The sequence below is a fragment of the Terrapene carolina genome, unplaced genomic scaffold (assembly GCF_002925995.2).
Source record: "Terrapene carolina triunguis isolate 2854851 unplaced genomic scaffold, T_m_triunguis-2.0 Scaffold96, whole genome shotgun sequence".
NCBI classification, from domain to species: domain Eukaryota; kingdom Metazoa; phylum Chordata; order Testudines; family Emydidae; genus Terrapene; species Terrapene triunguis.
Window position 1 is genome coordinate 40194721 of NW_020664447.1, and position 24290 is coordinate 40219010.

The window sequence follows — 24290 nt, forward strand, 5'->3', positions numbered from 1 at the left end:
GAAATAGGAAAGCTTCATCTAGTGTCAGAACCTGCTCATGCCTCAGTTTCCCCCTTGCTCAGTTAAACAAACCACCATAACTGGTGCTCTTGAAGTACTCACCCCTTCTTGGGATCTGACTTATTAATATAAAATAACAGTTTAACTCAAAAGTAGAATCTCTCAGCTTTTTTCTCAAGGCTTAGCAGTCCATTATGTCCCCATGGGTTCCTAATACTCTTGTTGGGGTATTGCTCCTGATAAGGGTTGTGAACTTTCTAATTGCACAAAACTGAACACCCCTGTCCTGCCCCCACTCGCTCCGTTGTTTGCTCTCCCCTATCCTCACTCACTTTCACTGGTGTTCGGGTGCAGGAGAGGGGTGAGGGTTCTGGCTGGGGGTGCAGACTATGGGTGGGGCCAGAAATGAGAGGTCCAGGGTGCAGGAGAGGGCTCTGGTCTGGGGCAAGGGGTTGGAGTGCTGGGATTTGAGGTCTCTGGCTGGGGGGTGCAGGATCTGGGGAGCGGCTGGGGCCGAGGGGTTCGGAGTGCGGGGGGGAAGGGGAGGTGCAGGCTCCAGATGAGGGTGTGGGCTCTGGGGTGGCACCAGGGATGAGGCGTTTTGGGGTGAAGGAGGAGGCTCTGGGCTGGGGCAGGGGGTTGGGGAGTGTGTGGGGGGGTGCAGGCTCTGCCTGGGGGTGTGGGTAGTGGGGAGGGGCTGTGGATGAGGGGTTTGGGGTGCAGGAGGGGGCTAAGGGCAGGGGATTGGAGTGTGGGGGAGTGTGAAGTGCGGGCTCTGGGAGGAGTTTGGGTGTGGGAGGGGACTCTGGGCTGGGGCAGGGGGTTGGGGTGCGGGGTCCCGGTGGTGCTTACTGCAGCTCCCAGGAAGCGGACGCCAGGTCCTTGCGGCCCTAGGCGCATGGGTGGCCAGGGAGGCTCAGCTCGCTGCCCTCACACCCACAGGCGCCACCCCCGCAGCTCCCATTGGTTGCGGTTCCTGACCAATGGGAGCTGCGGAGCCGGCACTCAGGGCAGAGGCAGCGCGTGGAGCCTCCCTGGCCACCCATGCGCCTAGGGGCTGCAAGGACCTGGCAGCCTCTTCCGGGAGCTGTTTGGAGCTAGGGCAAGCCCCTGCTGCACCGCCGACCGGACTTTTAATGGCCCTTTTTGACCGGGCATTCCTGTCGAAAACCAGATGCCTGGCAACCCTACTCCTCCTCCAGCTAGGCCTTTCCCTCTGGCTCATAGGGAGAGTGTCTTCCCCACTGAACTCAGACCAGGGTCTCCTCTGGTCCCCTGCATGTGACTTCCTGCTCCCTGCAAGGTTCTCTCCTCTTACCCTTCTGTGATGGCTTCAGGTCTCTCTCAGCGCATATTGTAATAACTGAGCCAACAAACTTACACTAATTGTGAACTCATCTGTGAGAAAGCAGATAAAAATTTATGAAATGTTCCAATCACATACAACAATCCATGTTGATGGGAAAGGTGTAAAAGGGAGACTGGCTGTGACTGATTTAGTCCAAACAAAAAGGCCTCCTGATGTAACTCCAGGGCTGTGTTAAGATCATGTCTAGTAGATGAGAAATGTGGCCCTGGAAATCAATGAACCAAAATGAGTGTGTTGGAAATTCGGCCTAATTGGTGGACAATAACTGAAAGGATAGGCTATCCTGCCCTTCTCTTCCTTTTGGGGTTCTGTACCAGGGTGGATACCCGCTCCTGCCTTGAGGAGTTTGGAACTGCCCTGGGAGAAGGCTGAGCTGATTCGGGGGAAGTGGCTGCAGCTGGGCCACGCCCCAAACAGACTTAGCTGGCCCTATAAAGGCAGGGAGCCAGGAGCTCAGACAGAGTCTCTCTCTGCACTCAGAGAGAGAGAAGGACCTGGCTGCAGGGAGCTAGACACAGGGTACCTGAGTGGAGCAGGGCTGGGGAAAGGCAGAGGAGCTGGGGAGCTCCAGCCTGGAAAGCCCCAGGCTGCGGCCTAGTATTAGGCCAAAGGTACTGGGGGTTGCAGTGGGCAGCCCAGAGGTAGGCCAAGGCAGCAGGTCCAAACCTAACCTTGCCTGTGATGAGTGGCCTATACTGGGAGCGGGGGCTTGATAGTGACTGGCAGTGGCCTGGTACTGAGGCGAGGTGGGGTTAGTGAGTGGGGGTTCCCCTGGGAGGGGAGACCCAGCGTGTGTGGGTACTGCCAGGGGACAGCACCCAGAGCAAGGGGCACCGGTGTCCTGGGAGGGACACGGGAGCCAGCTGAAGACAAGGTGGATCACCGGCCTGCAGAGGGCGCTCCGGGCTGGATTGAGCTAATTCCCAGGATAACCAGCAGGAGGCACCACAGGGGTGAGTCCGACCCCTTACAGGTCCTTAAAAGATAAGACTATGGGGGCAGGGGAAATCGAGCATGAGCATAATTGCTAACTGAAAGAAGGGGAAGGAGGAGTGAGCTTCACTATCTTGGCCTGCCACCTCCATTGACTCCAGGGACCCTGAGGTCCACAGTGACACCATTGGGCTTTTGTTGTCCGGAACCAGAGAGATTCTACCAGACCGGTCCAAGAGAGGGACCCCAATGACATTGCCACCTCCACTGGCTCTGGCTGAATCCCAAACACTCACTGGGATATGAGACTGTCTCCTCACTACCCCTTGTGTCCTTTTCCTTCCCTGCCTTATTTCTTTTCTTTCCTACCCATTTCTCTTTTCCTACCGTCTGAGTCCAGCTTAGCTGGCTAAGACTATATTTTGCAACACTGTTGTGAGCCTTTGACAAAAGCTGCAGTTGTTCCCTAAGCATCCTGATGCTGGTACTTGGAATGGCTGATAAGGCCATGTGCTGTGCCTGTGTTTTTCCAGCAATGCGGTTGCAAATGGATGCAACATCGGAGACAGAATTTGTATTTTGCATCTCTACTATTCTTTTCTCTCCCCTTTTGTGTGTGTTTGCCTTTAGCAAACAGGATTGAACTTCAATAACAGTTCCAGCCTATCTCAATTGACATCTTCTCTTTTCCCCAAAAGGGACAGTTATTACTATCTTTAATATAATCTAAAAGACTGTCAAACAAAGGGTTTTCCTTAAAATCTCTCTATAGCTAAAGGAAAAGGAGATAAGAGTTATGGTTAAAATAAAAGCCTTCGTTAATACTTTACATTTCAAATGCTTTACCTGTTTTTCCTTTTTTTTCTATATCTTTAATAAAAGGTTGAAAGACTGTTTAATGGTGTGTTTTCCATGGTGCTAAGCAAGCACTCTCTATACCAAACTCTGAACCTTGTTTAAAACTCTTTATTGTTGGAAAGTTTCAGGGTCATGTTAACACCTTTGACTCTTTGGGCCCGTATATGCCATCAAAATTAACACAACATATCCCAGATCTCTCTTTTGGGAGTACCCCAGACTGGGCCTCTCTGTAGAAATGTCTCCTTTAGGTCTTCCCTAGTCTCCCTTTCTCTGACAGAGTAGACTCCCTTGTACAGGATGGTACTATCCCTGAGCTACCATTACCTGATGCCTGCTCACCTGACCCAACCACTGCCCGAAGCCCAACCCATCACTTTGGAAAGGGATAATTAGGCGTAGGGCTCAACTCCTCTTACAGGTCCAGCCCACTCGGTAACAGGCAGTGACCCGATGGTAGAGCCTCTATTGACTGCACTGGGTTTAAGAAGCCTACGAGGGTGTAAAATCCTTCTTTATTTCTGTCTCCACTACCCCTTCCTCTGCCTATAGGAATGTGGGGCAGTGCCTTTGCTGCAAGTCTGGATGATGTCTGTCTGAAGATGGTTGGTTCAGGACTGAGCTTTCTAGATTCTCTGAAAGATGTAATCAGAGTCATAGGTAAGGCCATTCAGTACCCCGTAAAATAGTCAGTTTTTGTTTAAAAACTGGGTTTTCTAGAGGCTTCTTTTCAGAATGATCACATAAATGTAACTCCAAAATTTAAGAAGTCCTGTGGGATGTTCAAGGACAGACAAGCCTCAGCTGGGCTGGATCATTAACACAGTTTCTCTAAAGCTGTATTCCACTCTCCTCTGTCATGTAGTTTCTCTCAACAATATGGCCTATATATTTACACAGTAGATTAAATAATAATGGTCACCGTTAACTTCTCTCTCGCGCCCCACCCCCTTACTTGGTTCCATTGACTACAATATTTTGTGACATCCCTGGGTGGTAGGAAAGTGGTGTTACTCCTGTTTTACAGATAGGGAACTGTGGCACAGAAGTGCAGAGAGGTTAAGTGACTTGTCCAAGGTCATATAGGAAGCTGATGGTAGATCTGGGAATTGAACCCATGTCTCTTGAGACCCAGTCCTGTATCCAAACTACAAAGAGGAGAAGGAAGATCCAGTGGTTAGAGTGTTAGCCGGGGACTTGAGACCTGAGTTCAATTCCCTTCTTGGCCATAGACTTTCTCTGTAATGTTGGACAAGTCACACTGGGCCTCAGTTCTACATCTGTGCAAGGGGGATAATAGCACTTCCCTACCTCAAAGGGGTGCTCTGAGGATAAATACATTAAAGACTGTGAGGTGCGTAGGTATTGTGGTGATGGGGAGAGGCCTATAAGTACCTTCAATAGGTAGGTAGAAAAACCATCCTTCCTCTCACTCTGCATTTGTCATACCACAGTGTTAGGTTTCACTACACTATTTCCCATTTGTAACCATAAGAAATATTGTAGTGATTGTTCAGTATTTCTAGTCAACGTTGTCCCATATGAGAGCATATCCATGATGTCATATGGTGACCGTTTTCATTGGCATCAGTTTGGAATGGCTACATGACTCATGAGTGAGATTTGAAAGACATCCTAAATGACGAAACTTCAGTATAGACTCAGTTAATTTGGACCTCAGACTAATACGTTTTTACAGTGCCCACATATGTAGGGGGAAAAACAGTCCTATGACAATAGTTTGAACTTTCATTTCTGAAAAGATTAGTATCTTGAAATGCTAGGTTTGAATGATCATGCTTTTAAATATATTCTGATCTTTATCATGGCTTGTGTTATAGATGATTGCCAAAGATTCCATTTTCGGGAAGCCACTCGGTTAAAGACTCGTCTGGTTATACCAGGGGGACCCTTATTACAAATTTTCCAGGATTTCTTCAAGTCCCGTGTCACCTCTGGGGAAACCTTCAACTTCATGCAAGGCTTGTACCTTCACAGAAATTATGTCAACAACAGGAATTTTGTAGCCTGGAAAGGTAGCCATTTTGAAATAAATCACTGTTTTTTGGATATTTTGTTAATATTTTAAAATCATGCATAACTTTAGCATTTTGGGCCAAATTCTTTGCTAGTATAAGTTTGGAACAGCTCCATTGAAGTCAGTGGAGTGCTGCCAAATTTACACCAGCAGCAGAGAATTTGATACAATCGGAGAACTTGTTGGCTATGAAATAATATCACCCAGCTGGTGATACAGACCTGTTTTCTACTTTGCTTCTGGAATATCCAGAGTGCAGGTCTGATTTTGTGTGGGAGTACAGAACATGTATTAGAGGTTTCTCCTTAAGGTCTCAATGGTTGTTTCATTTCCTCATTTTCAAAGTTTCCCCCATCTTTTTGGTAACTAAGGTGATTTTTTTGGGGGTGGGGGTGTCTGTTAGGTACACACCTTGATGCTTTTCCCAACCAGCTGACTCCCATGGAAGACAGCCTGTACTTGGTGGATGGTGGTTTTTCGATCAACTCTCCCTTTCCCGTGGTGCTCCAGCCAGAAAGAGATGTAGATGTCATCTTGTCATTTAACTACTCTTGGGATGCTCCATTTGAGGTGAGCAGCATTAGACAGGGAAAGAAGCATGGAAACATACACTTTTCATAACATGGATCAGTCCAAGATGTTTGAATAGGGAGTCTCCTGAAGTAGGACACTCAAGGCTTCAGTTGTCAGACCAGGCAATTCACTGTGAACTTCATGTCACAACATGAACTTCATACATGGAACTTCACAGTGACAATGGTGGTAAAATGCCAGTATTTCTGCTTAAAAAGCATAGGCCCCTAACACTTTATCTAAAGGTGAATCTCCATTAACAGTATAAGACTTGTGGCACACCATTGCACATTCTTATTCCATTTAGTAGAATGCACTGTTAGGTGGGAAGATGAAGGTGGCGGTAATTTTTTTGTGCTAACAGTAGGCTATTTGTGCTGTATACAAATGTATGTTCACAAAATATTACATGCAGCTAGTCAAATTCAATATATATAATCTTGAAATGATTCAATTTTAATTTGTAGTATATTTTAAGGGACATACTTTATTTCCAAGTATTTTTATTTTTATCGATTTTAATATTTTCCCTAGCACCATCAAGTCTAGTTGCTGTTCAAAATATGTCTACAGAAATTGAGCTCCATCAGATTCAGTAATAAAATCCTAATATTAGTCAACACCTTATTTTATTGCCAGAAAAAGGTGACAGCAACACAGTGTATTACTTGTCTACGAGCCCATCATAAGATATACCGTTAACTTTTCTTCGATGTAATTTTTGAATTTTAATTATGAAAGCATTTTATTTGTTTTTAGCGAAGTGAGAAATCGGAGTCCAATCCTTCCAAGTCTAACTATAGGTTTGGCTATGTAAAATGATAGTGACTGACTAACTTTTCTGTTTGAAATATATTACGAAAGTGTTTTTTAAAAACTTGCTAAATGTAATAATACTTAGGATGTCTACACATTTGCAGTACTTCAAAAATATTTGCTGATTTTTCACAATATCCCCATTTTACAGATGAGGAAACTGAGGCAGAGAGGTTAAATGACTTGCTCTAGGTCAGAGAGGAAGCCAGTGGAAAAGTTCCCAAACTTGTGATTTAGAACATGCTGCCTCTACTTTTATAAAATATTTGCTACATAACATAAATTAATTATGAAAATTGAATAGTTTAGTAGTGCCATAAATATAATCGTTAGAAGGAAAATATTCTCTATTTTTCTGTTTTCGCTGGGTAAAACAGGACCTAACATTTGACTTTTGTTCTGTGACCACAGGTTTTACAGTTGACTCAGAAATACTGTGAAGAACAGGAAATCCCCTTTCCACAAATCATCTTGAGTGAGGAAGATGAGAAGAAGCCAAAAGAATGTTACATGTTTGTGGATGATGAAAACCCAAAAGCTCCCATAGTGCTTCACTTCCCACTGGTGAATGATACATTCCGGAAATACAAAGCACCGGGTAAGGGAATGTGCATCAAGATCCTATGATTAAGGTATTCAGGTATGATTAGCCAGCTAGAATGCGAGACTGGCTGAACTTTCCTAACCATAAAATGTATGCAGTTATAGCTGTGTTGGTCCTAGGATGTTAGAGAGACAAGGTGGGTGAGGTAATCTTTTATTGGACCCATTTCTGCTGGTGAGAGAGACAAGCTTTTGAGCTTGCACAGAGCTCTTCCTCGGGTCTCGGACCTGCCCTGAAGAATAAAAGATAGAAAATATTATCAATAAGAGATACTACCTCACCCACTTTGTCTCTCTAACCATAAAATATCACAGCTTTCCCTTACCTAGTTCCCTGTAAGCTATTGAGCTCTATTACTTTTTTACAGAAAGAGCAACAGAAGTGTTTCATTTTGGTGAAGGGAGGAACAGGGCTGTCCCAAAAGCTATGTAAAGTGTGAGGGAATCTAAATAGACAATTATTTGCTCCTTTATGAACCAACCCCTTCCTTACCACATAATTCTGCCACATATAATGGCTAGATGTAGATGTGAACTAATATTTCTGTGGTTTATCCTGATGGTGTGATGGTCACTGTATTTGCATTATAAAGAGGCCTGAAATATAATCAGTTAGCATTGCCTCAAGGATTATAATTTAGGAATTCCCAGCTATTTTTCCACCTGAGAACCTGAAACACCTTTTTACTCATAGAACCCCATTACTCATTTTAAAATCAAGTTTAGTTACAACAGAAGGCGTGGGGGCCTTTTTCTATATTATGGTAACACGTGTTAAAGCCCAAGTGGCCCTGTCTACATTAAGATGTTAAAAACATGTTTTAAAAACACACCTGTTATCCTAATGTGGGCGGCCCCTTCCAGGAAGAATTAACTTTGTTACCTTGAAGTCAGGTTAGTATTTCTCACCTCAAAATTATAGCTTAATCCTGTAGTGTGCCATACTGTGATTTATTGCAACAAAATAATTTTTTTCTCTTTAATCTGTGTTTTTGGAGGGTGGTGGAAGTATGAAGTGGAAATGGTACTTTGGCTCAAAGTTTGAAAGCTAAAGTATTGTGACCCTACTCTGAGGTGCTGAAATCTCTTCTCATGCAATTCCTGACCTGGAGAGTGAGCAAAAGTTGACACCTGCTTAGTTGATCTGTGACCTTCATTGGTGATTCAATTAAAGGGTTCTAGTAAGACTTTCACAGTTTATTTTTCTCTGGTTGCAGGAATAGAACGTGAGTCAGAAGATGAGAAATCCTTTGGTGATTTTGTCATTGAGGGAAAAGACTCTCCTTACCGCACGCTAAACTTCACCTTTGAGCCCTATGACTTTGACAGGCTGGTGGAAGTGAACTGCTACAATGTTCTGAACAACAAGGACATACTCCTAAAGGCCCTAAATTTGGCTCTGAGCAGGAGGAAGATGAAGAAGGGCAATGGGCAATGAGAACCTTCTTGGCATAGGACATGGATGGACTGCAATGCACCAAAGGCATATGGTTCAAGTAGTATTCCTGAGGAAATTCTGTGCCACTGTGCATGCATAATTAATAAGCCACACATAGTTTTAATTTTTTATGCAGAAAAAAGCTTTTGCCGGAAAGTTTCTGCAGTTGTACCTTTTGCTCACCAGAGAGCGCTGTGGTGATAGACCAGAGCAGCAGCTCCTGGCCAGCTAGGGAAGAGAGAGTGCCTGCAGAGCCGCCTTCACCGCGCATGTTGGGCCAGGTCAGGAGACAGGGCTATGGGGAGACAGACAGTGTGGGGCTGCTGGGGCTCAGACAGGGGCTCATAATGGTTAGTGGGGGAGGACAGACTGGGGCAGGGGGTGAATGGAAGTGCAGGTGCAGGGTCACGGGGGGAGGAAGGTGCAGGGCTACATGGGGAAAGGGGGTGGGGATGCAGGGCTACATAGTGACAGGGAGATGGCTGAGTTGGGGGCTCAGAGACACTTGGGAGGGGGTGCAGGGCCACATGGGGATGTGGGGGAGTGGGCATCTGAGTGGGGGTGGAGAGAAACACGTAGACAGGGTGTGCAAGGACACATGGGGACAGAGGCAGATGTGCCTGAGGATACAGGTCAGCCAGGGTCTGCATGGGGGAAGCTTCCTAACAATCACTTCCTGTCCTCCCCAAAAAACCTGTTCCATACTTTTTCCCACCCATACCCAATAACCCTCCAAGTTTACACGCAGGCTCCTCCCCAGCAATTTACTTCCCTCTCCCTCACCTCCTACGTTACCCCCGACTCCCCCAAGCCTTTGCTCTGCTTCTGAGGGGTGCAGGAAATAAAGTTATGTATTGTAGTTTAAATGAATTATTACTCAGTTATGTATTAATATCCCTAGTAAGCAATCTATTTCTCAAAAAACATTTTCTGAATCTTTTTTGTTTGTTGTCTGTATTGTTACAGACATACTTGCTGACAGGTATTTTGAAATAAATGACCAAAAATAATTGAAAGTGGTGTGATTATATTGTGTTATGACAAATAAAATATGCAGAATTTTGCAGAATTTTAAAATATTGTGTGCAGAATTTTTAATTTTGTTTCAGAATTTTTAATTTTTTTGGTGCAGAGTTCCCCCAGGAATAAAGTAGGAATGCTGATGGGTAAAGTAGCTGCAAGCCACTTTCATCTGAGTGGGAGCACAGTTAAATTCCCTACATTTCACACTGAAAACTTACACCAGATATGGTGTAACCCCCACCCCCCCCAACCTCTTTTGTACTCCACTACAGTTTGTAAAACCCAAAGAGATGACAATAGTTGTCTTCCATTGCCAAATGTTTGGTACCGAGAAACCAAACTAGGTGTACGTTTTGAGGGGAAAGGAGTTCCTCTCTTGATATTCAGCACAGTCACAGATGCATCAAAGTTCCAGCTGTGCAGGGTGGTACGGATGCTTATGTGAGGTGTAACAATCCTGATCTGATGATGCATGTTTTTAGTTATGGGTCTCTGGGGAGAAGAGGATGCTGAAGTGTGGGTGATGTAGACAAGTGAACACTGGGGACTAGATTGGTTAAGGCCACAAAACTCCTTCTGTATTGTGACCCATCTAGGATTTGAAGCCAGGTTGCCAGAGGTGAGTTGTTAGTAGAAGTCCAATCAGGAACTGTGCCAAGTCCTGGAGAAAGATCCTGGTTTGTTGGCAGAGACTCCTCTGTTCAAGGCATGGATAAAGTGGGCACATTCCTCTACACAGCCTAACTCAGTCTATGCCAGAGTTCCTTTTAAAATCTGCTGCATGTAATACTTCAAGTGTTGATTTTGACCAATAAAATACCTTGATGGCTCGGTCCTAGCAACTTCAGAGACGGTCTCTCTCCTTGTGATACCAGAGCAATTGCTTTAATTCCTCTCTAATGTAATTGGGAAGGCACTGGGAGTTCTTAGGAAAGGATCTTTGACTCTGGAAATTGCTTCCTGCTGCTGCTGCAACTTGGCTCACCAGAGCCTGGAATTGGTCATTTTCAGATGCTGCAAGAACTCATCTGTTTGTTTTCCTCAGACTTTTCCTGGGGCGGAGGAAGGGAGGCTATTTTTCTACAGATGGGTAGATTTAGGGAGGTCTATTTTGTTTTAAGATATTTGGGTCAAGGCCTTGTTTAGAATTTTATTTTGTTAGTGTGTGTGTTAGAGGAATAGTGTGATGCAGCTAGTGCTTGTGATAGGTGCAACTACTAAATGTGAATAAATAGAATGAGTGTGAACTGCTGCTGTTATATTGTGGGGTGGAATTACCTCATTTTGCAGAGAGTTTTTAAGATGTGACTTTCAGGGCACGTCTAATCAAAACAAAGTTTTTGGGGAATAACCACTATTCACATGTATGGTGTTTACTTTGAACTGAATGTACTGATTGTGTGTTTGAACTGTCATGACAGAAGTTTGATGTCCCCATTTAAAGCAGACCATAGTGTAGTTGTAACTTTTCAAGAACATTTTGCTACTTCATTTCTATAAAGAAAAGGATATTTTCTGTATTTCCTTTTAATTAAACAAAAAGAATTTTGCTAACATGCCACTTCTTAGGCCACAAGGCTGAAGTGGAGGGTTTTTTCTTTACTGATTGATGCTTGTTCAACTCAAGGATAGTTCTTTCTCCTCCAGTTTAAGTGCCTGCTGGTCAAAGGTAAGTAATAACAGTAAATAGAATAATACCTAGCTCTTATGATAATACTTTCCATCAGTAGATCTCAAGACCCTTTACGAAGAGGGTCAGTATCATTATCCCCATTTTACAGATAGGGAAAGTGAGGCACAAAGGGGAAGTGACTTGATCAAGATCATCCAGAAGGCCAGTAGCAGAACCAGGACTAGAACCTGGGTCTCCTTAGTCTCAGTCCAGTGCTCTCTCCACTAGGGAGTACTGCTCAAATATAATATAATTATAAAAATATAATCAATCTGCACTCCAGGGGTCTTGCTTTTTAGAGTTCAGAGTACTAAATAACTGCAGTTCTGAGCTGTTAAACTTCCTTCCTGCCAGGCTGCATCCTCAACTCTTATGTCCTTTTCTCCAGCTGAGGCATGATGAGAATCACCAATTCAGTGCTTCCTCTTTTCATTATTTCCAATGCAGACTGGTTTTCTTTGCAGGATTGGGAAGTCTATCACGTTTTTTATCATCAATTACTTTAGAAGATTAATTTTATTATTGTTTTCTACATAAGTTTATACATATTCTTGACTGGGCTTTGAGAAAGCCTTACATCCAGGTTAGGCCTTGTGATGTTTGGCCCGGGGAGGCAGGATACTTCCCTCTCCAAACTGGACCTTTTTCTTCCTTTGCGAATCTTAAATAAACAGTGTCTGTTTCTTGCAGTTTTCCCTTTCTCCCAGCAGGTGCTCAGGTACCATGGTGAGGGGGATATATATAAACCTAGATTGATATAAATGGGAAGGCAACAAGTACTCTCCTCAAAGCTAGGTCTCCCCAGGCTTCCTAAACACTTCACACATCCACTCTCCATTCCAGAGCAGCAGGACTTCATGTCTGAACCAAGGGTCCTTTATGCTCCTGTTGATCAGTAAATTAGCGCATAAGCACTTCATGTAGGACTCCATCACATTTTTGTAGGAAGATAAATCCTGCTCTGTGGACCTTGGGCTGCAGAACACTCTGCAACATGTATTGATATGCTGTCCTGTCTCTTTAAAAGGTTTCCTGTTCTGCAGGAAGAGCAACTCTGGAACTTGGTTATTCAGTAGAATTCACCCTGCAGGGCAGGAGAGATTTTTAAAGGGCCAGCTGTACTGTGTTCTGGATCTTTGTAGGTTGTCTCCAGGGGAGGAGGAATCAATGATGCAGCATCTGGGGATGTTCTAAATATAACTTATTTATACCAGCATCCTAGTCCTGGCAGGTGAGTGGGGACAAAGAGCATGCAAGCAATCTCTTCTCTCAGGAATACCAGCTCAGTTCCCAGAGAGCAATATTGCTAGAAGAATTGACTATACATAAAGGCAGAGAGCAAAAACTGCTGCTCACACAGCTCCCTCTACCTGGAACCTTGCATAACCCAGACTAACTGTACAGCCAATACCAAATATTTGCTCACACGCTAAGTAAGAGAACTTGAAAGACTGTAATAGTGCCACCTGATGACACCTCCCATAACCATAGGAAACCTGCAGTCCTTGATGATTCTCACTGTCCCTAGAAGATTACTTGATTTTAGTAAAGCTTTTGACGTAGTCCCACATGACACCCTTGTAAGAAAAACTAGAAAAATGTGGTTTAGATGAAATTACTATAAGGTGGGTGCACAACTGGTTGAAAGAGTGTGGTCAAAGAGTAGTTATCAGTAGTTTGTTCTCAAACTGGGAAGGTTTATCTAGTGGGGTCCCGCGGGGGGGTCAGTCCTGGGTTCATTACTAATCAATATTTTAATTAATGACTTGAATAATGGAGTGGAGAGTGTGCTTATAAAATTTGCAGATGACACCAAGCTGGAGGGGGTTGCAAGCACTTTGGAGGGGACAACATTAGAAGTCAACAGGACCATGGCAATTTGGAGAATTGGTCTGAATTCAACATGATGAAACTCAATGGAGCCAAGTGCAAGGTACTACACTTAGGAAGGAAAAAGCAAATGCACCGCTACAAAATGGGGAATAACTGGCTAGACAATAGTATTACTGAAAAGGATCTGGGAGTTATAGTGGATCACAAATTGAATGTGAGTCAAAAATGTGGTGCAGCTGCAAAAAAGGCTAATATCATTCTCGGGTGTATTAATAGGAGATATTGGAGATAATTGTCCTGCTATACTGGGCACTGGTGAGGACTCACTGGAGTACAGTGTTTGCTTCTGGGCTCCACACTTTAGGAAAGATGAGGACAAATTAGAGAGAGTCCAGAGGAGAGCAACAAAAATGATGAAAGGTTTAGAAAACCTGATGGAGGAGGAAAGGTTACAAAAACTGGGCCTGTTTAGTCTTGAGAAAAGAAGATACAGGGGGGACCTGATAAGTCTCAAATATGTTACGGGCTATTATAAAGAGGACGGTGATCAATTGTTTTCCATGTCCACTGAAGGTAAGGCAAGAAGTAATGGGCTTAATCTGCAGCAAGAGAGATTTAGGTTAGAGAGTAGGAAAACCTTTCTAACTGAAAGGGTAGTTTAACTCTGGAACAGGCTTCCAAGGGAGGTTGTGGAATCCACATCACTGGAGGTTTTTAAAAACAAGTTGGACAAACACCTGTCAGGGATGGTCTAGGTTTACCTTCTTGAAGTCATTTCCTGCTTTCCATTTCTATGATTCTGTAGAGGCCAATACACTGCACTCTATGTCTGTATATTACAAACAGCTAGTTTGGGCATCAGGGTCCTGATTTTCTTTTCCTTATATTAAATATGGAGATATACCTCTCTCATAGAGCTGGAAGGGACCTTGAACCTTTGCTCCCAGGACCAAGTACTGATTTTTGCCCCAGATCCCTAAGTTGCCCCCTCAAGGATTGAACTCCCAACCCTGGGTTTAGCAGGCCAATGCTCAAACCACTGAGCTATCCCTCCCCCTGTATTGCTCCCAGGAATTTGAGGAAGGGATGTTCTAAAACACTGCTGTTCAATGTTAGATACTGGCAGCATGCCAATAGCACTCAGGCTGCCCTAGGAAGTAGAAATTGCAGTACTAGATCTGTACCGTGGTAAATACCATAGGCAGAGCTCTGTTTACGCTATGATCCTAAAGCTGCAGAACTTGCTGTGGAATCTCATTGTGACAGTTTGGATATCAGCATTGTTAACTATCTCCCCTCATTCATTTTGGAGACTAATTCAGCTAATGTGCTTATTGCAGGATTGCCCATTCCTCGATGAAAACAGAAGACCTCAGAAAAAGCAGCACTGGTTGGCATTCATAAGGTAGGGGAACTTTCACCCCCTATTAATATTCTCACTCATGCATATAGGAAATGATACAGAGGTACAAAATAGGAAAATCCCAATTTTTTTTAACTGTCTGGGAAGGGCTTTGAGCTAGCAACACTACCCCTTTCCCTTTATGTCTGCACTTGCCTTCTTTACAGCAGTGGAAGATAAACAGGTTTGGTGGAGCTAGGGACCAAGGTAGGGAATCAGACTGCAGGAACCAGGGGATGGAAAGCCATTTTATTTGGGCACTCATTTGTTGATGGGCCCTTAATCTGTCACTATTGGTCCTTGCTAATTAGAGCAAAGCTGTTGGTATGGGCTCCTTTGTTGTGTGTTTGTTTCATCAAACCCACAGCAACGACAACTGTTTTAATATGTTGTGTTTATTTTTTTTGATTAACTGTTTCAGACTATTGGTGTGTATGTATATGTATTACACATATACAAGAATAAGTTAAAGGAACACTAAGGTTGTAAAGATAAGCACTCAAAAGTTGAGAAATGATCAAATTAAGGTTGCCCATGAAATCTTAATTTGGCCCCCTTGTAGATGTGCATTATAATAGTCATTAATTACATGATCTCATTCCATTTTTTTCTCACATGACCCCTGCCTCATTCAGTGCACTGGATGGATGGTGCTCATTTATTGAGCTGCTATTCAATATTTTCTTTTCTCATTATTCAATGGGTGACATCAGATCTTATTTACTGCACAGTGTTCAAACCCTGTTCTGAAGACAGAATGAATTTCCTCATGGGCTTTTTTTATGGTGGTCGTCACTGCAGTATCGGAGTGCTTCACAAACATTATTTGATTTATCTTCACAACACCTCTGTCAGACGAAGGCTACTGTTATCCTCATTTTACAGGTGGGGAGCTGAGGCCCAGAGATTAAAGTCAAAAGTGTCCACTAAATTGGGTGCCTCATCTGAGATGCCTAGAGACCTGGTCTTTTAGAGAACTTAGCACTATATATGTTCAACGCACAGTCCCTATTGACTACAGTTGCAGCTGTGAGTGTTCAGCACTTCTGCAAAACAGACCCCAGGGTTTCCAGTCAGGCACTCAGGAGAGGAGAAACACAATTTGTGACCACCTGTGCATAGTTTGGTTGAAGTGATTTGCCCAGTATCCAAATTCTGTGACTGAAGCAGAAATAGAATCCAATGATCTAAGCCAGCATTGAACTGAGGGACTGGGTGGACCCCGCGGCTTTCAGTCAGCGCATGGGGCTGCCCACCTTGCATGTCCCCTGTCTCCAGGAGGTGAGGGCAGCCTTGCCTCCTGATTCTCTTGTTTTCTTTGAGCAGGTCCTGTGGGTGGCTGCTCCCTGCCCACCCCTCTAGAACTCCCCATCGGGCCCCTGCCCCGCCAGCCTCTCTGGCCACCCTAAACAGGCCACCTGTGCCAGCTGCCCAACATCCAGCTGGTCTGCCTCTGAACTGTGCCCAGAGAACATCTGTATGTGATCTTGCTTCATACCATCCCCTTCCTTGCCCTTGTTGTTAGAGGGCTTTCCCTTCACCCTCTCCCCTGGTTCTTATCATGCAGACAGAAAGCAGAAGACCAGAAGTCTGAAGTGCAGACAATTCGATGTTTATTGAGGTTAGTTCCAAGCAAACATATCCATAGCTCTACGGACCGGCAGAATCTGTTTCCCAGTGTTCCGTTCCCAGCTCTGATGCCACAGAGCCTTTATTCCATGTCCCCCTTCCCCATTCCCACCTCCCATTCCCAATTCCCCATTCCCTATTTCCCCCCTTCCTCCTCCTTAGCAGGCCCAAATATACCTTCAGTGCACGCCCCTAGTCACACCCCTTACAACTTATGGTCATGTTCCATTTGGGAGGGCGTGAGTTGGGGTCTTCGTCCCACCCCTTTTGTACCCCATGGGAGGGGTAAGGAGTGAGGTTGTGCTCTGGCCAAGGCCAGGCCTTTCTTCGGCTTTTAGTGTTTCTTATGCCTCCCCCGCAACCTCCCTTGCCCCTCCTAACTGGTTACTTGGCCTTGCCTTGACATAAGGAGTTGAGGCAGTCTTTAAGTGTGTGCTCATATCTTACATTCCCACCATGCCCAGTAACACTTTAACTGCTCTTATATATTTCCATTATACTAACAAACCCATCTGGTTTAGGCAAAAGCAACATTTACACTGCCTCTTTGTTTTTAGTAAGAATCCCTTTGTTCACATATATGTATAAGATATGAGTATCAAAAAGCCAAACCCAAAATTCTATCCCAGGCTAACAAACAGATTATATGCTAACATTTGTGTCCCATCCTGACACCATGTGGTGGGACCTGCTGCCACCTGAGGAAGGTAAGGGACTCTGGTGGGCCAGTCTATTCTGGTCCCAGGGCCCACCAGAGTTATTAGTTGGCAGTTCCTCCATGTGGCCATGAGCACGGGCATGTACTTGGTGCAGTTCATGAACTCCCCTGATACCTGTCCCTTTGTGGGAAGAGGGAGATGCTAGCATACATATATGTAGGATGTGTCAGGTTGAAGCCCCTCTTCCGGCTCCTTCACAACCTCTTACTGAGGTTCTAGTTGCACTTTTCCCTGCACCTCCTGATTGATGCACATTCAATCCGTGGCCTCACAAATCGTGGGACCTCCTCGTTAACCTCTTCCTGGCACTGGCTAAGATGGCTGTCCATCGCACCAGGAGGAGGAAGCATGATGTGGAGATGCTCTGTGAGCGTGGGGTCTATTTTCATTCCCTGGTTCAATCAAGTTTCCTGGCAGAGTTCCTCTGGGCAGTGTCTACTGACTTATAAGACATCTTTGAGGGGCAGTGGGTGCTGTCCAGGGTCCTCTGATTTTTAACCTTTGACCTCACTCCTGTTCCTGTTTTTTCATTTGTTGTCCCACGTTCTCACTTGTGGCCTGGGCTTAGTGGTTCCTCCCCCTTAGCTAAGGGGGCAAGCCTTTAGTTTTGGATGGCCTTAGACCTGCCTGTCTCAGATCAGCAAATAGTACACATGGTCCTACTTCTGCAACAAACGAGGCAGGGGTCCTGCGGGAAGTAGCATCCTTTATTGCAGGGGTTCTCAGCCTTTTTCTTTTGGAGGCCCCCCCCCAACATGCTATAAAAATTCCAGAGACCACCTGTGCCATGACAACTGTTTTTCTGCATATAAAAGCCAGGGCCAGCATTAGGGGTTAGCAAGCAGGGCAATTGCCTGAGGCCTCACGCCACAGGCGGACATGTGAAGCTAAGTTGCTCAGGCTTCAGCTCCAGGAGGTGGGGTTTTGGCTTTCTGTCATGGGCCCCAGCAAGTCTAATGCTGGTTCTGCTTGGCAGACCCCCTAAAACCTGCTCATGGGCACCCCAGTGGGACTTGGATCCCTGGTTGAGAACCACTGCTTTATTGTACAAACTTGATTTTTTCCCCAGAGCACTATCCAGCCTATGCACTGAATGAGGCAAACGTTTGTAGAAAAAAATAGTATGTGATCATGTAGTTAAAGAATGTGCATAATGCATATGCACAAGGGGTGTGAATTAAGGCAGCACAGTCTGGACATTTTGGACATTTTCTAACTTCTGAGTGGTTGGCTTTGCAATTGGAATGTTATTTCAGTGTAGATTTTTGTGTGTAATTTCCTAGGTTTTAAAACCAATCAAACTGCAAAACGTGCAGATTGTCCTCAACATGGGTCATCAGCATGGTTGAAACCTTCACATCCACTGCACAGCTCTCTGCCACTGATGAAACCAAGTAACTGATAGCAATAGTAGATTGTCATCCTCTCCGTGTAGACCAGCATTAGAGGGGGATGAGACACACACTTTGCCAGTGGGTTTCACAGATGCTTGCTGACAGCAGAAGAATGGTGAAAGTCAGGAATTTTGGGTTCTAGTCCAAGTTCTGTGGGGAATGTATCTAATGGTCATAGACCTTCTGCCCCATCCATTCCAGCCTGTGTCTGTCACTTTCCATGCCCAGTGTCAGCTCATCCTAATCTCACATAGACGATCCCAGTCTCCTGCCCCAAGCCCCTCATCTCAGTCTTCCTTGACCAGCCAGTCCCAATATCCCCTTCAGGGCTCCCTATTGGAGTCCAGGTCTTCTCTCCACCCTGGCTCTTCATCCCAGATTCCCTCCCTGGGTTTCTTGTCCAGCCAGCCGCCTCCTCCCTCCCTAGGCTTCTCATCTAATCCATCTTCCATCCCCACTCTCCTTGTTCTGGTCTCACTTGTGGATTCCTCATCTGACTTCAATCTCTCCCACCCCCACTCCAAGTTCCAGTCTCTCTTCTAGGCCCCTTGATGCCCCGTGAAGTAAACTTTTGCATTATTCCCAGCAAAAGGAAACAATTTAGCATACATTTTGATATCACAATTCCTGGTTGAAGGAGAGCTAAAACACTTGTCTGTGCTTACACTTTGTCTCTGTTGACAAAACTTGACTTGTGCTGCTGTAGTTGGTAGAGGTGAGCCTCAGTCACAAAATTCAACTCTGGAAGTGGGTCCAAAATTGGGGGATTCCTGTCTGGTATTCTGATTTGGGTCCATTTCCACCCCCCTTTGAGTTTGTAAATCTGCATCTACTAATTTTCCCAAGCATTATCCTACTTCCTTTTGCTAGATTTGTGTGGAAAAATCTCTCTTGTAATCCATCAATGCCTCACTGACAGGTATACCATCCTTCTTTAAATAACAGCAAATTACAACTTGTTGCAAGGGTGTTGCTTTGGAACATATCCTTCTGAGTTTGGGAGGCGGTGATATGTTATGATGAAAGAAAAATGCTCCTCTTCACATCTAACCTGCAACACTTGCTCGTGTAGGTGAAAGCAGAGTGCCAGTAATGTCTGAGGTGCTGAACTGTGATGGTTTTATCCTACGTACAAATGGGCACTACGTGGAAAACACATGAACCTTTTACTTATGATCAGCAGGTATAAAATGTGTAGGGCAAGTGTATCAACCCCGTGTGCCATGCAGTATTCTCCCTTATGATTCTGCCATGCTTGCAGAATTTACTATAAGGTGGTTTTAGTCCTAGTGTAAAGATCAGTTCTTAAAGTATCAAAAGTTGTACACAAGGTCTGCTTAGAGCAGGGGGAAACAATGGGGAACAAAACCAGTGTCCTGCCCCTTCTCTAGCATTTTCAGTACAATGATCTCAAAGTCCTTTACAGTCATAAATAAACTTTTCCTCAAAACACCCCTAAGAAGTAAATAGGTATTACTGTTCTCATTTTACTGATGGTTTAACTGTGAGTGCAGCTTATTGTACCACACAGCTGACCGGAACTGCCTCTTCCCGCCCGACATGTTTCGGGCTCACTTGGCCCCTGTCTCCAGCAGCTGGGATGGTAGTGGACCACCCCCCACTCAGGCCCTGCTGCTGAGGACAGGGACTGAGCAAGCCGGAGCCCCCTGTCTCCTTCCAGCGTGCTGCTCCGCCCTTGTCTCTGGAAGCCAAGCCCGGGCAGGGAATGGGCCACTGCTGCCTCCCAGCCAGGTGCTCTCAGGCAGAAGCAGCTCTGTCCCTCTCCCGACCTGGCTGCCAGGGAGAGCGGTGAACGTGGCAGCGGGGAGGCACAGGGAGAGAAGGACAGAGCCCCTCTCTCTCTCCCTGCCTCCAGCAGGCCAATCTGGGAGGGCACTTGACCCTCCATACCACCCCTACACATTACCTCTGTTGTACCAAATGTGATACTTTGACTGTTACTGCATCTGCTGTAATCCTTGTCGGATTGCCTCATCATAGGTTTCTGTTATGAGCTTTGAGGACAGGGCCTGTCTTTTTATCATGTTGTATGTACAGCACCTAGCATAATGAGGCCCTGACCTATGATTGGTGCCTGTAGGCACTGCTGCATCACAAAAAACATGATACTAATAATTCATTAACTGACTTGCCTGAAGTTACACAGTGAGTCTCTGGCAGAGCTGGGAATGGACCAGGTCTCTAGACTGCCTACCCCGGGCCTTATCTTCAAAAGCATCCTTATTCCAGAAGCAATAAGGCCCACTTCTTGTACTTTTGTTTTCCTTTTTGAATGTGCAATCCGAAAACTTTATGGCTAACAAAGTTTGGAAGAAAAATCTAAACACCCATTCATAGTGCTTGAAATATTTTAATGAGTCTGTGTGGGCAATTGCATCTAACTTCTAACATAATTTGGGGATTCAGTATGAATGATCATATTCAAACTCCTCCTGGACACTCAGCTGTTGATGAATGTGCTGAATGTCATTCACGCTGCATTTTTTCCTGCATGTAACTGGTGATGTCACATTTGACCTCAGACAATTAGAATCTAATCTCTAGTGGAAATTCCAGTAGGCACCATTAGAATCCATCAACTGGTCTCTGGCTTCAGTTAGAGGAACAGGAACCCCAGGTACCAGTAGCCCAAAAAAATGCAGTGTAGCGTTTCAGAATCCAGTTGACTAGCTAGAGCCACTATTATACCTGTAGGTGCCATCACAATGCAAATACACCCCTACCTCGATATAACGCTGTCCTCGGGAGTCAAAAAATCTTACCGCATTATAGGTGAAACCGTGTTATATCAAACTTGCTTTGATCCGCCAGAGTGCGCACCCCGAGCACTGCTTTACCGCGTTATATCAGAATTCGTGTTATATCGGGGTAGAGGTGTAATGAGGTCCCTTTCAGGGATTGGGGACCCATTGTCTTAGGCATTGTATCAAAAAGAGGTCTCTGCCCCAAAGATCTTAGGCTTTAAGTATATGACAAGATGTCAATGGGTGGATGCTACAGATAGGGGAGCACAAGGTAATAATGAGATGATTATGATTAGTGTAAACCAGCAGTCACCAATTCCCTAGTAGAAACCAGCTGAAGATTTTCAAGGGACCCTAGTCTGTTAAAGCTGAAAGTTGGGCCTTAAATAACTACAAAGATACTTTTTCATAGATTTCCAATAGGACTTCGTATTTGTTCTGTGACTTCAATTTCAGGGTCTTTTGGGGATTCTTTTTGCAGGACAGGCACTTCCATTACTTTCATATACATTTTCAAAATGAGTGTGTTGTAATACATATTCCTCTTTTTTTGAAGCCTTTATGGCCTGCTGTGTAAACAATGAGCCTTTAAATACTGAATCTCTAGAGTGAGTGTTTTTATACACCAGCAAAGCTCTGTTTGCATATGGGAGAGGAGAATGTCTGTTTAGATTCTTTTCAGTGTCTCAGGCAAAATACATTTTTGTAACTTCCATGAATTGATTTATTTTTAAAGCATGGAAAAAGAATGAGGAAATTAATGTAAAAATACATGTCAATAACATTGTGATGACAATAACACGCACATCAGGAAATTCATAGCTAAAGTTAATGCCCCTCCCATTCTTACCTATTGCTTATTATTTCTGTAGAAAAATGTGTTGGATGCTTCATAGAGAGACAAGATGTGGCCCCTATCCCCTGGGATGAACTCTGAAACAAAGGGTGGAGAAGGGGTGGAGGGAAGATAAGTGATCCAACAGTAAAAGATCATGGGATGAGCAGATACTCACATCTTGGGAGTTCCTTCTTTACATTTCTTAACTTTGTATATCTTATCTATTGCCCTCGTATCTGAGCACTTCCCAGTCTTTATTGTATTTGTCTTCACAACACCCTTGTGAGGAGAAAAATATTATTATCCACATTTTACAGACGGAGAATTGACTTGCCCCAGGTCACATATGAAGTCTGTGGTGGAACAAGAGCCCAGGTTTCCCATCTTGTAGACTAATGCCCTAACCACTGGACCATCGTTTCTCTGACGCATATAGCTATTATGAAGTCTGTGTACATATAACTGTTTGAAGGAGCAAATTCAGTCTAAAGAGCAACAGTGGGGGAATGAATGTAAGCAACTGAAAACTAAGAGAGAAAAAAACAAGTCTGGAGGCATTTGAAGGGAGAGTATGAAGTTGTATGGCACAGTGTATTAAGGAATTATGCTTCTGGTGTAATAATGGTCAGATACCCAGGAGTGCTAGAAGATACTATTAGTTAGCCCCTGACATATGCTATTGGTCAGGGTTATATGGCAGGCATCGATATCCTGGCTCCTGTTACATCCGGCTGGATGTCTGAGGTTCCTTAATTCAATACCTGCTCCCCTGGACTAGGGAACTTTGTGGACATTTGATGTAACTATTTCTTCAGCGCTAAGAGACTAAGGGTATGTCTACACTACAGGATTAATCCGAATTTAGATAATTCGAATTTGGGAAACAGGTTGTATAAATTCGATTGTGCGCGGCCACACTAAGCACCTTAATTCGGTTTTAAACCACATTAATTCGGTGGTGTGCGGCCACACTACCCCATTAACTTAAACACAGTAATTCGGTGGTGTGCGTCCACACTAACCCTAATTCGAATTAACAAAATCGATTTAGGCTCTACTCCGTTCGTCGAGGTGGAGTACAGAAATCGATTTAAAGGGCCCATTAATTCGAATTAACTGGCTCTGTAGTGTGGACTGGTGAAGGGTTAATTCGGATTAAGGCAGCTAAATCCGAATTAAAGTCCTAGTGTAGACCAGGCCTAAGAAACATGCAGCGAAGCACTCAGCGAAATGTGCAGGGATATTTTTTTTAAATGGGCACTAGCCATTTAGGAATATACAAATGAAGTTCCTGTGCTCTGACTTCTTCAAAATGTCTGAAGTCACTGCCTCAGGTAATTAGATTTAAAAGGAGGGTTTGAAATAACATTAAAGAAATATGGGAGCAGCGCTGTGTGCATGCTTTCAAGGAAAGGATATTAGAGTAACAGCTACATTGAGGAGAGAACAGAACCAGCTAATGAACTCAGAGCAGCCCAGTGGTTTTAAACACCGTTCATTCTCTGTTACATTTACCTCAGGCTTGGGAGGTGCCTGGACCCAGTCTCTCATGTTCCGTGCTGTGCTGCTTAGCCGGGTGTCAACCCGAAAGCTGCCACTTCTGGCTGCTGTGCTACTTAAGAAGAAAGATACTGAGTTCTCTGACAGGCAGGTAATGTAAATACATCGTTAGCAATTCTTTTGCTATATGATTTTGCAACTAGTGAATGAAGAAACTGTAAAACTACAGGCCTGAGCATAGTGCTTATTGGTTTGCGTGGTTCCACTGATGTCAGTAAAAGGTTTAACAGTAGTAAGTCCCGCATTTTCCAGTGTATGTTTGCAGGGTCAGGTCCCAACTCTGACCCTTTCAGCATATAGAGTGAGGCCTGGTCTACATCTAAAACTTAGGTTGACCTTGCTACATTGCTCAATGGTGTGAAAAAGTCACACCCTGGAGAGATGTAGTTAAGATGACCTAAACCCTGACGTAGATACCACTAGGTGGATGGGGGAATTCTTCCATCGACTTAGCTACAGCCTCTTGAGGGGGTGGATTTACTACAGCGACGGAAAACCCCTCCTGTTATCAGTGGAATAAAAAAATGTGTACTTCATTTCTTGTTTTATATCTCTGAGATAAGTCTGTGCAATAATTTGTGTTATTTATTAGCAAATAAATGTTTTGAAGTGCTTTTTCTAAAATGAGTGCATGGCAGCTCAGCACTCATGGATAGCATATAAAGAACATTTTCATAGAATGTTTCTATGAGACATCACAAAGTCTTCAATCTCAGGTTATATAGCAATATTCTGACCACTGTAACTACTCCATGTCCCTTTGCTGGGACTTTCTCATGGTTCATAGTCCTCAAGTCAATGGAGACAACTGACATCTTAAGATGAGT

General features: G+C 44.4%; 2 protein-coding genes across 2 annotated transcripts in view; both read left to right on the forward strand.

Moving 5' to 3' along the window:
• The window catches only part of LOC112104914 (cytosolic phospholipase A2 zeta-like), a 37649-nt gene extending 29021 nt beyond the window's left edge, over positions 1-8628 (forward strand). The window contains exons 16-20 of the mRNA XM_026651450.1: positions 3713-3820; positions 5002-5196; positions 5602-5768; positions 6999-7185; positions 8408-8628. Of these exons, the coding sequence (XP_026507235.1) occupies positions 3713-3820; positions 5002-5196; positions 5602-5768; positions 6999-7185; positions 8408-8628 (878 nt within the window). The remainder of the gene's footprint in view (positions 1-3712; positions 3821-5001; positions 5197-5601; positions 5769-6998; positions 7186-8407) is intronic.
• A 12156-nt stretch (positions 8629-20784) lies between these two features.
• The window catches only part of LOC112104902 (cytosolic phospholipase A2 zeta-like), a 41865-nt gene continuing 38359 nt past the window's right edge, over positions 20785-24290 (forward strand). Inside the window, 2 exon segments of the mRNA XM_024197503.2 lie at positions 20785-20938; positions 23424-23554. Coding sequence (XP_024053271.2) covers positions 20785-20938; positions 23424-23554 — 285 coding nt within the window.